The 12,699-nt window shown below is 43.4% G+C and overlaps 2 protein-coding genes across 2 annotated transcripts; one reads left to right on the forward strand and one right to left on the reverse strand.

Annotated features, from left to right (window-relative positions):
- Window positions 1-98: 98 nt before the first annotated feature.
- psmd6 (proteasome 26S subunit, non-ATPase 6) lies at window positions 99-5,975 on the reverse strand. Its single transcript, XM_084441188.1, has 8 exons — window positions 5,715-5,975; window positions 4,297-4,502; window positions 3,942-4,087; window positions 3,594-3,813; window positions 2,975-3,083; window positions 2,278-2,446; window positions 480-557; window positions 99-367 (listed from the first exon to the last, which is right to left on the reverse strand). The coding sequence occupies exons 1-8, from the start codon at window positions 5,857-5,859 to the stop codon at window positions 271-273; spliced, it is 1,170 nt and encodes a 389-aa protein (XP_084297314.1). The 5' UTR covers window positions 5,860-5,975; the 3' UTR covers window positions 99-270.
- A 688-nt stretch (window positions 5,976-6,663) lies between these two features.
- slc2a9l1 (solute carrier family 2 member 9, like 1) lies at window positions 6,664-12,267 on the forward strand (the record flags this gene model as incomplete). Its single annotated transcript, XM_084440965.1, has 12 exons — window positions 6,664-6,687; window positions 7,205-7,300; window positions 7,647-7,807; window positions 7,991-8,115; window positions 8,256-8,385; window positions 8,554-8,702; window positions 8,955-9,142; window positions 9,397-9,507; window positions 10,098-10,199; window positions 11,042-11,117; window positions 11,758-11,885; window positions 12,082-12,267. 12 exons carry the CDS (start codon window positions 6,664-6,666, stop codon window positions 12,265-12,267), a joined length of 1,476 nt encoding a protein of 491 aa, XP_084297091.1.
- Window positions 12,268-12,699: the final 432 nt, after the last annotated feature.

Here is a 12,699-nt window from a genome sequence, read left to right on the forward strand (position 1 = left end):
GCAGATAGACAGCATACATTTGAGTTTTGTTTTTTTATATTTATGACACCACAGAAAATGTAATAATTCGCAATTACAATATTAGGCAAATAGCAATTTTTAATTATTGTCAATCGTGCAGCCCTACCCACAAATCAAACACACCTGTCACCGAAAAGATTTTTTATTATATACACAATATATAAGGGTGGCTTCTTCAGTCAAACTACTGGTATAGACACTGGTACAACAGAAAAGCCATGCGCCAGCCGAGCTCCAGCATGGTCCCTATTACATGTTGATAACTCGAGACAGCTTCTGGACTCTGTTCAGCAGCAGGTCCCCCTTCTTGATGGTTTCCTGGTACTGCCAGTTCTTACTGTCAGGTCTGGAACAAAGAAGAGAGACCGTGAGGAGAGACCCCTACAACTATTAACAAACTTCTTGAATTTGCACTCCGGCATTTTGGCTTTCGTGCAGAACAGAGCGGCTCGACTTGCCTGTTGGTTTCCACGATCTCGTTCACCTTGTCGATTTTGCAATGGAGGCGACCAGCAGCTATGAATCTGGAGAGTTCCCTAGAGATGAGCAACAGTTAGATTAGGTTACTGTGATGTTTCTCACTGACGGTGGATTTGGATATAGCCTGTGTAGTACCGGTGCATCTTGAATATCATGGAAAAGTTCATTATTTTCCGTAATTTGATTTCAAAAGTTAAACTTTCATATATCCTATTACACATTAAGTTAAATATTACAAGCTTTCTTGTTCTAATCTTGATGATTATGTCTTACAGCTCATGAAAATCAAAAATCCAGTATCTCAAAATACTAGATTATTATATAAGACCAGACAAGATAATATTGGGTGGCTGTGGGTCAGTGGTAGAGTGGGTTGTCCAATGATCGTAGGGTCCGTGGTTCGAATCCCGCCTACTCCTCCCCACATGTCGAAGTGTCCTTGGGCAAGACACAGAACCCGAAATTCCTCCCAATGAGCAGGCTAGCACCTTGCATGGCAGCTGCCGCCATTGGTGTGAATGGGTGAATGAGAGGCCATTGTAAAGCGCTTTGGATAAAAGCGCTATATAAGTGCAGTCCATTTACCACTCAAAACTTGGTCGTGGCTCCTTTTGCACAAATGACTGCACCAATGTGGCGTGGCGTGGAGGCAATCAGCCTGTGGCACTGCTGGGCTGTCATTTAGGTTGCTTTGATAGCGGCCTTCAGCTCGTCTGCATGGTTGGGACTGGCGTCTCATCTTCCTCTTAACAACACCCCATAGATTCTCTATGAGGTTCAGGTCAGGCGAGTTGGCTGCTCTAAAATCTCCTGGTAGACGGCTGCGTTGACTGCGTTGATAAAACACAGTGGACCAACACCAGCAGATGACATGGCACCCAAAATCATCCCTGAATGGAAGCTTCACACTGGACTTCAAGCAACTTGGATTGCCTCTCCACTCTTCCTCCAGACTCTGGGACCTTGATCTCCAAAATTAAATGCAACATTTACTTACATCTGAAAAGAGGACCTTGGACCACTGACCAACAGTCCAGTTCTTTTTCCCCTTAGCCCAGGTAAGGAGACGTTGTCTCTGGTTTAGGAGTGGCTTGACACTAGGAATGCAACACTTCTAGCCCAGTTTCTGGGCACATCTGTGCATGGTCCACTCCTTGTGAAGATCCCACAAGTTCTTGAATCGGCCTTGCTTGACCATCCTCTCAAGGCTGCGGTCATCCCTGTTGCTTGTAAGATGAGAGACATCTATCCCAACCATGCAGACGAGCTGAACGCCACTATCAAATCAACCTTCGATTCAATTCAACCTGGGCTTCCATGACACCCCAGCAGTGCCACAGGCTCATTGCCTCCATGCCACGCCACATTGGTGCAGTCTTTTGCAGAAGAAGCCCAGACAACGTATCGAGTGCATAGATGAACATACTCTTCAGTAGGTCAACATTTCTGTATTATAAATCCTTTTTTTTTTTATTGGTCTTATGTAATATTCTAATATTATGAGATACTGGATTTTTATTTTATTTTCATGAGCTGTAAGCCGTAATCATTAAAATTAAAACAAAAAAGGCTTGAAATATTTCACTTTGTGTGTAATGAATCTAGAATATTTGAAAGTTTCACTTTTGGAATTAAATTCCGGAAAATAATGAACTTTTCCACAATGTTCTAATCTTTGGAGATGCACCTGTACGTCCTGTGAGGATGGGGAGGGTGTGCCGGGTGGGTTGCGCTGGGCGGGCTGCGCCAGGTGGGCTGCGCCCCGGTATTACTCACTGGTCGATGAACTCGGTGCTGACTCCGAAGGCCTCGGCCATGTAGCCCAGGGTCAGGGAACGGTAGGACTCCAGCAGCTGGCTGTAGGCGAGGATACGCATCTCTCTCACATAGTAACGGTAGTGGGGGGCGAACAGCCAGTCTTTCTTCATCTCCTGTTCCACCATGGCTGCATTCGGGCCACACGGAGGGAAAAACACACACTTAACCCTTTGAATACGACCACGTCACCAGCAACATTTTTAAAATATCTAACAAATAATTAATAATATAAAGAAAATATCTAACAAATCTAAAAAATTCCTCACTCCAACACTTGCTGAAAGCTGAGAAATTGCGCTTTCTAGTATTATAGGGAAAATCCAATTAATATTCTAAATGTCACTTTATTTTCAGGGTTAAAAGGGTTAACAATACCCTTGAGGAAATCCTTGGTCAATGGCAATAGGCTCTGTGCACCAGCTTCACTACTTCCTGAAAGTCACTTGGCTTCTTTATTTCCTGTCCAATATGATTGGATGAAGTGATTAATCAGGTGTGTGCTGGGTCTGCCGCACACCTGATTAATCACTTAATCCAATCATATAGGACAGGAAAAAAAGATTCTTAGTGACTTTCAGGAAGTAGTGGAGCTGGTGCACAGAGCCTATAGAAGTGTGCCTGAATATGAACGCTGAATTGGTGAAGTGTCACTAACCCAGTGACTGGAAGAAGACGGAGTAGCGGCACTCGTAGAGAGAGAAGAGGTACTGACGGATGGAAGGCAGACTGTGAAGCACCTCCAGGATCTCTGCTCCCTTTATCACCTGGGGGGAGATGGGGTGGGGGGGGGGGGGGGACCACACGTCAGACTACTAGGGCTGGGTATCGATTCGAATTTCAAGAATTGATTCGATTCCGATTCACAAGGTTCAGAATCGATTATCACGATTCGATTCAATATCGATTCGGTTAGTGTTACTAAAACCTGTTTTTTTGTTGTTGTTGTTTTTTTTAGCTGTAACCTTAATTACATGACTGCCAAGTTATGCAACACATCAATACTAGGGCTGGGTATCGATACTGATTTCCAAAAATGAATGAATGAATGAATGAATGAATCATTGGATGAATCATTGGATGAATGAATGAACTATTCATTCCTTCATTTATTCATTCATTCATTAAATAAAAGATCGATTTTGGGATTCATGAATCGATTCTAAATCAAATGAATCGATTAATCGATTTTTTAAACCCAGCCCTACAGACTACACACTGCAAATGCTGGCCGTCTCATCACCGCCACCACCAGGGAAGCCCCGCCACGCCCTTACCTTCTCGCGGAGGTCGGGCCTCTTGAGGGCGATCATGCAGACGTAGACCGTGTAGGTGACGAAGGTCTTGTAGTCCATGAGCTCGTAGGAGGTGAAGGTGGACACGGTGTCCAGGAAGAGCTCTGCTGCCTGTTTGAAGTCCCTGATGGCCACGCAGTACAGGCCCTGGTACACCTTCAGACGGTTCCTCCTGTCCCAGTCTCCCCCCTCCTCGATGAGGCTGCCGAGACACACACACGCAGAACACTGAACGCCGTGGTGGAGCTGCTGCCGTTCGCAGTTCATCATGAATACGAGTGTCGTAGACGAGTTGAAAACGCTGAGAAATGTGTCTTTAAATGAATTTACCTTTTGGCTTTCTCAGTGTTGCGTGTGATGAGGTCACTGTCCATGTAGAAGAGTCCAATCCTCAGCAGGTAGAACACGATGTCTAACCGGTGTCCCAGGGCAACGGTCTTGTCATAGGTCTTCCTGAAGGCAGTCAACGCACCCTCCTGAGGAAACACCCAAGACACATTTCAGTTAATGACAAGATGTCAGGTGACTTGGTTGATTTACATACCTGGATGACTTGTATGTGGCTCTTGACAAATGAGCATGTTACTATATAGTACAATTATGACATTTAAAATGCAACATGGTATGGACAACTCCAGGGTTAGGGGTTAGGGTGGGTTAGGGTTACAAAAGGTTGCAAAAGCACCTTATTTCCAATTCTGATGAGGTATTCTGCTTTGGCCATCATAGCATCCCGGATCTCGCTCTCTCCTAGGTTCTTCTCGGCGTCGTCCAGCACGTCGTCTAGTCGCTTCAGCTCCTCCTCGTTGGTCTTCTTCATCTTGCTCAGCAGGTCTGTATCCAGCTGCCACTTCAGATCCTTACACAGGCCTTCGTAGTACGGTGCCATGTCTGGAAGAAGAGAATAACAACATCATATTGATGCCAAGTCATCTTGCTATTAGCTACGTTTGGCTAACTACTGGCTAGCTCACTTGCTAGCCGGCTAAGTGCAATTTCCAACAGTGCAGACTGAACTAGCTAACATGCTAATGGTGCATTCGTTTGTGGTCGGAGGTGGCAAGTCGCAAGTGGCAAAATACCTACCTCCTCCGACCTGTGTGCATTGGAGCTATATACCATTATATCACAGTTACCTAGTTATATCTATATACCATTATATCACAGTTACCTAGTTATATCTATATACCATTATATCAGTTACCTAGCTATATCTATACACCATTATATCACAGTTACCTAGTTAATATCTATATACCATTATATCACAGTTACCTAGTTATATCTATATACCATTATATCACAGTTACCTAGTTATATCTATATACCATTATATCACAGTTACCTAGTTATATCTATATACCATTATATCACAGTTACCTAGTTATATCTATATACCATTATATCACAGTTACCTAGTTATATCTATATACCATTATATCACAGTTACCTAGTTATATCTATATACCATTATATCACAGTTACCTAGTTATATCTATATACCATTATATCACAGTTACCTAGTTATATCTATATACCATTATATCAGTTACCTAGTTATATCTATATACCATTATATCAGTTACCTAGTTATATCTATATACCATTATATCACAGTTACCTAGTTATATCTATATACCATTATATCACAGTTACCTAGTTATATCTATATACCATTATATCACAGTTACCTAGTTATATCTATATACCATTATATCACAGTTACCTAGTTATATCTATATACCATTATATCACAGTTACCTAGTTATATCTGGTGCATTCGAGCAACTGGGGGCTGAGAAACATCCGAATTTGCGACGAGGAAGTGCGAGTTCATGCGGTGTTTTATTTAATCATTCCTAGTAGCAAGTCGGAATTTCCCACCTCCCAGTTATAAACGAACGCACCCTAACTACTGGCTAGCTAACCTGCTAGCCGCTAAGTGCAATTTCAATGCAGACTGAACTAGCTAACATGCTAACTAGCTAACGAGTTAGCTGCTCGGCTAGCTACCGTAGCCAACTGTCAAATAAGCCTTACAAACAGGACCAATGTTGGTTGGAATTAGATGATGCCCAAACAAACAAACAAACAAACACCCACTGTTCTCCCTGATCGAGTCCATGAGCTCCGTCTTCACGGTCGCATCTCCTCGGTGTCCGTCCATCGTGAGCAGGAACTTCAGCTGTGCTATCCTCAGATCCGGGTTCTTAGGCAGACCTTCTTCTTCCAGGTTCTCCAACGGCATTTTGGCAAATTTAGAAGTGAGTCAAGACTATAGAATAGAATATTTTCTTTTGTTTGGTAGTTATTTGAAATGCTACCGCCTGCTAGCTAGACAACGATGACTACAGAAAACACTGAACTGGCTACTTCCGCCTAGCAGCAGCCAACGAGTTGAGAGTTTCAACTGCGGAGCCAAGTGTTCATTTCAGTACTTGCTGCCCTCTGCTGGAGGAAGGCAAGGCAAGTTTATTTATATAGCACATTTCAGCCACAGGGCAATTCAAGGTGCTTTACATGAGACATTAAAAGCATTAAAACAAAAAGCAAGACATTATAGACATTTAAAACAAAAGGCAGGACAAATTAAAAGCATTAAAACAAAAAGCAAGTCATTATAGACATTTAAACAAAAAGCAGGACAAATAGAATACAGGAATAAAAGTTACAGTGCAGTATACTGATAAACATAGCTCCTCTTAGAAAGCAGTGGCAAAAAGAAAAGTCTTCAGGCTTGTTTTAAAAGAACCAAGAGTTGCAGCAGACCTGCAGTTTTCTGGAAGTTTGGTTTGGAAGATGTGACTGCGCCCCTAATAAATTAAATGAAAGATGATAAAGAACAAACCCATTTGGACCGGTTCCTATGGATGGGGGACTGTGTTGCTATATTTAAAATGAGCAGTCACAGTTGCATCACGTTTGTGGCTCTGTGTGACATATTTCTCCTGGTTCTTTGCTGTTACAAGATTAATCATACTCCAAAATACCTAACAGAGTTTAGAGTTTGTCTTGGTAGTGCATATTTGAGTGACTTCACAAGTGAAACAAAATGGGGGGTTTGCTGAGGCAACTGGTAATCAAACTTTTACTACTTTTAACAATGCTATGATTTATCTAATCTATGATCTAGCCTATACATCGATTATTTGATTACATTTCCAGATTGCTGTACTGTATGTAATGAATCCTGCGTTTTTAATCACAGACATCTCTATCTGTCAATACATCCATCAAGAGTTTATTATTATGCAATTGATCTTTAACAATTGTACTGTGGGATTACTGTGATTAGAAAGGCAACATGACAATAGATAGGCTATGCATGCCTATACGACATAATATAATAATAGCATGTTTGAGATGACTCAGTTACATTTAATTGAGGGGTTCCGTTATACTGTGGAGAGAAATAAGATTGCCTCTGTTTACCAAAAGTGCCCTGTGTTGAAAGAATGTTAAACCGTAAGCCTTTTTTTGTTGTGAATAACTGTGGTAGAAGTAACCTATAAAGAAGCTCACAGGTGAAGAACTACGGGAAAATCATTCAAAGCTATCGTTAGATTCTGACCGCTATATTTTACTCCCCTCAGACCCGGGGTAATGCTTTGTTATTCATCATTGTTTTGGGGATTGGAGGAACTTTTCAAAATGGATTTCATGTCACAGTCATCAGCTCACCCTCACCAGTAAGAGTGCTTCTTTACACAACCCAGGCCAAATAATTTTCTCCATCACCAGTTTTTGAGAATAATATGAATAGTGATTTGTTTTTGGGCCATGATTTGAAATGATCATGTCAGCACTTTTCTATTAGGATGAGTTGGAAATTAACCTGCTGTGAGATTGCTTGGCAAGAAGCAGATGGTGAATGTACTGTATGTTCAAGCATATCCCCATCTTGTTTCACATCATAGAACTCTGAATATTCTATTGCTTAAATGAACATCTGCTGCACGGGTTCATTTTGCCAGACTTTCATACAAACTTCTGTCTGGGGAGCTACTGTGGCTTTGACCTTGTGTCTGCATTCAGTACATACAGCGCTTCATCAATACCAGTTGGACTGCGAGATACAAGGAGCCCCCATCGCCAAAGACCGCCACTCTCATCTGGTCTGTGACAGTGTCTATGTTTGCCGTCGGCGGGTTATGTGGCACTGTGACTGTCAGATATATAGCTTCTACCTTTGGGAGGTGAGTGTCCCCTTTTCCAACATCGAAACATCTCCTTCTGGGAGATCTGACTTAATCACAAAGATGATGTGATGAATTGATGATATCCCGCTAATCATATGCGTTAAGAAACCCGCTGATCTACTATACCGACATGTCTGTCCAGGTATGTTACAGGTTTTGTACCTTCTTCCCCCTCTTTAGAAAGAGAGCCATGATCGGGAGCAACCTGGTCGGCATTGTTGCTTCGGTGGTCATGTTTACAAGCAAGGGGGCCAATTCCTTTGAGATGATCCTGGTGGCACGATTCCTGTATGGATTCAATTCAGGTGGGAACTCGGCCTACTGCACGTCACTTTATAAAGCCTTAATGGAAGCCAATTTGTTGACATGTGTTGACAAAAGTCAACGAAAGCACAAAGATTTAACTGAAAGGCTCTCGTGTTGTGATCATATGTGTCAACCGCAGGTCTAGGAGGAAATGTACATGCCATATACCTGGGAGAGAGTTCACCTAAAAAAATCAGGGGCGTGGTCACTCTAACGTCAGCTACCTTTATCTCCATCGGTAAACTCTTAGGACAATTTGTTGGACTAAGGTAGGCTATTGGGATATTTCTGCAAACTAGTACAACTAGTTTCACCCCATTGTTGATTTCGTGTTGTTGCGATTAACTGTATCACTACGACACACTCTGTTTACCGATGACTAACTCATCTGCTAGGATGTGCTCTGACTTGACAGTGGGACTTGTGTTTTTTCTCAGGGAGATTCTTGGCTGTGAGGACTGCTGGAACATCTTGCTGTGTGTTCCGACATGTTTCTCTATCGTTCAGCTCCTCACACTGCCCTTCTTCCCCGAGGCCCCCAGATACTCATTAATAGAAAAGGGCGATGCAGAGGCATGCAAGAAAGGTACAGTCGGGTACAATGTGTTGCACCCAGTCACTCATTCAGGCTGAAATACTGTCTGTCCAAAGGGCCTTCTCTCTCTCTCTCTCTCTCTCTCTAGGCTACTGCAATCACACGTAAACACTGACTTACATGGTAGAATCAATGTCCTGCAAGTTTCTTGTACTGCGATTACTGTATTTCATTTTATTGATGAAAACGCAGATACCACGTGTTCATTCATTGTGTGTGCGTGTGTGTGTGTGTGTGTGTCAGCTCTCCAGAGTCTGTGGGGAAGAGGTGAGTATCAGCTGGAGATGAAGGAGATGGTAGCAGAGCAGGCTGCCATCAAGGGGACGCCCTCCAAGACTGTCCTGGTGCTTCTGAGGGACAGGAGCGTCCGCTGGCAGCTTTTCACCATGGTGGTGTTGACCGGATGCCTCATGTTCTCCGGCATTCCCGCCGTAAGGATGGCACTGAGGGACAATCTCTACCATTACCAAAAGCTCAGAATTGCTCTTCCAGTCAGATGGACTGAAGGCACTCATATGAATTGAATTCGACCTTCCCTCCGTTTCTCTCTCTTTCTCTCCCCGTTTATGTAAACATTCTGTTGGTATAGCCTATTTCTTGTTCTCTTACCCTCTCATGTTCCTCTCTCTCTCTCTCTCTCTCTGTCTCTGTTTCTCTCTCTATCTGTTTTTCTCTATCTCCTCAGATCAGCGTGTTCTCCTTTGACATCTTCCTGGAGGCAGGTATCCCCCTGGATATGATCCGCTACGTGTCTCTGGGAGTGGGGGTCTCGGAGGTGCTCACCTCCATCACATGTGTGAGTTCTGGGGAACACGGACTAATTACACCGCATCATGATCTCATTTACCATGTGACCTATACAGCTCTCATCCCTCATGAAGCGTCAGTGAGGTCGAACACAGAACGGAACGAGACCTGAACCTAAGTTAGACAAGTCAAATCATCTACCTAACCGATGACCGACTTTGGACCACTTTTGAAACCTCTGACAGACTTTGAGTTAGTGGTGAACTATCCCTTTACTTGAGAGGAGGAAGTAACGGGCGAGAGGCTCTTGGAGTTCTGTAATAGCGCTGAGACCTTCCCTCGATCTGAGCTGATTGCAGCTCTTCTACAGGAGGAACGTGTTTGTCACTAAGAGGCCACTTCTGTCCCCGAGCCTCCCAACGATAAATCATCCCTGAAGCCTCTCGGCCCAGCCGTCTCTGCCGTCGTCGCGCCCGTACAGGAGATTGATGGGGAATGTTCTGGAAGGGCTCTGTTCTCCTTCCAGGGCTCTGTTCTCCTTCCCTTGTGAAAAGGCTGCCACAGCGGTCTGTGTCTCACGCTGTCTCTCTCTCTCTCTCTCTCTCTCTCTCTCTCTCTCTCTCTCTCTCTCCCTCCCAGGGGCTGCTTATCGAGAGCGTGGGGAGGCGACCCCTGCTCTGGGGCGGCTTCGGAGCAATGTCGGCCATCATGGCATTAATCACCGTCACACTCTACCTCAAGGTGAGCCCTTGACCTCTGACATCTTTGGAGGAGTGACGTCAGAGACTTCGGTGGTGTTTTGGGGGTACAGCGTGTTTTGAGAGCGCTCGCCTCAATTTGGACACACCAGAACGTTACACAGTAACACTGTAAGACACAAGAACGTTACACAGTAACACAGTAAAACAGTAAAACACCAGAACGTTACACAGTAACACAGTAAGACACCAGAACGTTACACAGTAACACAGTAAGACACAGTAACACAGTAAGACACCAGAACGTTACACAGTAACACTGTAAGACACAGTAACACAGTAAGACACCAGAACGTTACACAGTAACACAGTAAGACACCAGAACGTTACACAGTAACACTGTAAGACACCAGAACGTTACACAGTAACACTGTAAGACACCAGAATGTGACACAGTAACACAGTAAGACACAGTAACACAGTAAGACACCAGAACGTTACACAGTAACACAGTAAGACACAGTAACACAGTGAGACACCAGAATGTTACACAGTAACACAGTAAGACACCAGAACGTTACACAGTAACGCCGTAAGACACAAGAACGTTACACAGTAACACAGTAAAACACAAGAACGTTACACAGAAACACAGTAAGACACCAGAACGTTACACAGTAACACAGTAAAACACCAGAATGTTACACAGTAACACAGTAAGACACAGTAACACAGTGAGACACCAGAATGTTACACAGTAACACAGTGAGACACCAGAATGTTACACAGTAACACAGTAAGACACCAGAACATTACAGCACCACAGTGAGACAAAGTACAAAAGAAAGAAGTTGACATTCTATGACGGTGTTGTTGTGCTTCCAGGACCTCAGCTCCTGGCTTCCATACAGCACCGTTGGCTTAATATTCCTCTACATCATCTTCTATGGTGGAGGACCAGGTAGGTCTTCAATACAGTACACTGGCAGAAGGATACGGCAGATTCACTAAAAAGACACCTACATGATATTAAACGGTATGTTAGAACATTCATATCAGTGGCAGTGTATCAGATAATAATAAATGAAATAATTCATTTTATTTATAAAGCACTTTTCATTGTGAGACAATCTATAATATAACATTGTGTTTGATAGTCACACATACATCACTTTTTGCTAGGGTGTTGGACTGAAATAACCAAGATTAAATGAAAAAGGGCCCGCACACTCATTTGCTCACATCCTTTCATTGGGACAACATACAGATAATGACATTACCTTTTATATTAGCCTACATTACTTTTGCTTCCCTCTGGAATATGTAGAGGTGGGTCGTATGCCCACCTCCCTTGTTCTCTGTAAAGCGCATTGTGTTGCCTCTGGGTATGAAATGCGCTATACAAATAAAGCTTTGATTGATTGATTGATTGATTGATTAATTACAGTCATTTACCAGAATGCTTTTATCCAAAGCGACTTGACCTGAGGAAGATGCCGCCGGGAATGGAAATAATGTCCGGATGAAAGTAGGCCTATGTGTTGGAGTACTTCATTTCACGTTGATCAGATGCCTCTCCTCTCTCTCTGGACCCTCTGTAGCAGGAGTGTTGCCCCCACTGACCCATGAAGTCTTCATCCAGACGTATCGTCCGGCAGCGTTCGTCTTCATCGGGGCCCTGCGCTGGCTGAGCCTAGCTGTCCTCAGTCTGGCCTTCCCCTTCCTCATCGTGAGTCCTTTCAGCCTGTTCCTGTAGACATGCCATCTCTGTGTGACCCCTTTGTTCTCTCCCAGCTGTGTATGAGCTGTACGAGCTCTAATTTAGGCCTTTAACAGTTTAAGAACTCGGCTCGGAGTAGAACAATAGAAGAGTTGTAATCCCAGGTTCCTCTAAGTGTCCACCTGTATCTCCTCCCTGTCTACAGGCTGAGCTCAAGTCCTTCTGCTTTGTGCTCTTCGCCTGTATGTGTCTGCTGGCTTCGCTCTATGTCTACTTCTTACTTCCTGAGACCAAGGGGAAAAGCCTGCTGGAGATCTATGAGGACTTCCAGGCCATCCGTGTGTGTGGGAAGTCCCTCTCTGACCACAAAACCATGGAGACCAGACTATAAGCTGCTACAGATAGTAGGGAACTGACACTGTGGGAAACAAACCGTTAACATGCCTGGCTATTCCTATGATAGACTCAGTGTAACCAAAATATGATGTTTACCTGTATGTGCCATATAGAATATGTGATACATTTCCTTGAATGTATTTTGGGACAACAGAGTCTCTATTTGAGTTATAATTGTTAGCATGGCTGATGGCATGTACATTGACTCCAATGATAGAAATTAAAGAATTAAAGAAATTTGGTGATTCACTTAATCTCATTTCAATACTGTACGATGGTACTGTTGACTAAATAGGCCTGCTAAATGTCCTTGTACCTTTATATTAAAAGTCTCATATTCCATATCTATCAATCTTTACACTTCATGTTCCACTATGTTTTCATTTGAGGCTGTCAGTGTGTATATCAATAGTCTCATTATTATGAA

This window comes from Borostomias antarcticus, assembly GCF_949987555.1.
Source record: "Borostomias antarcticus genome assembly, chromosome: 7".
Classification (NCBI taxonomy): domain Eukaryota; kingdom Metazoa; phylum Chordata; class Actinopteri; order Stomiiformes; family Stomiidae; genus Borostomias; species Borostomias antarcticus.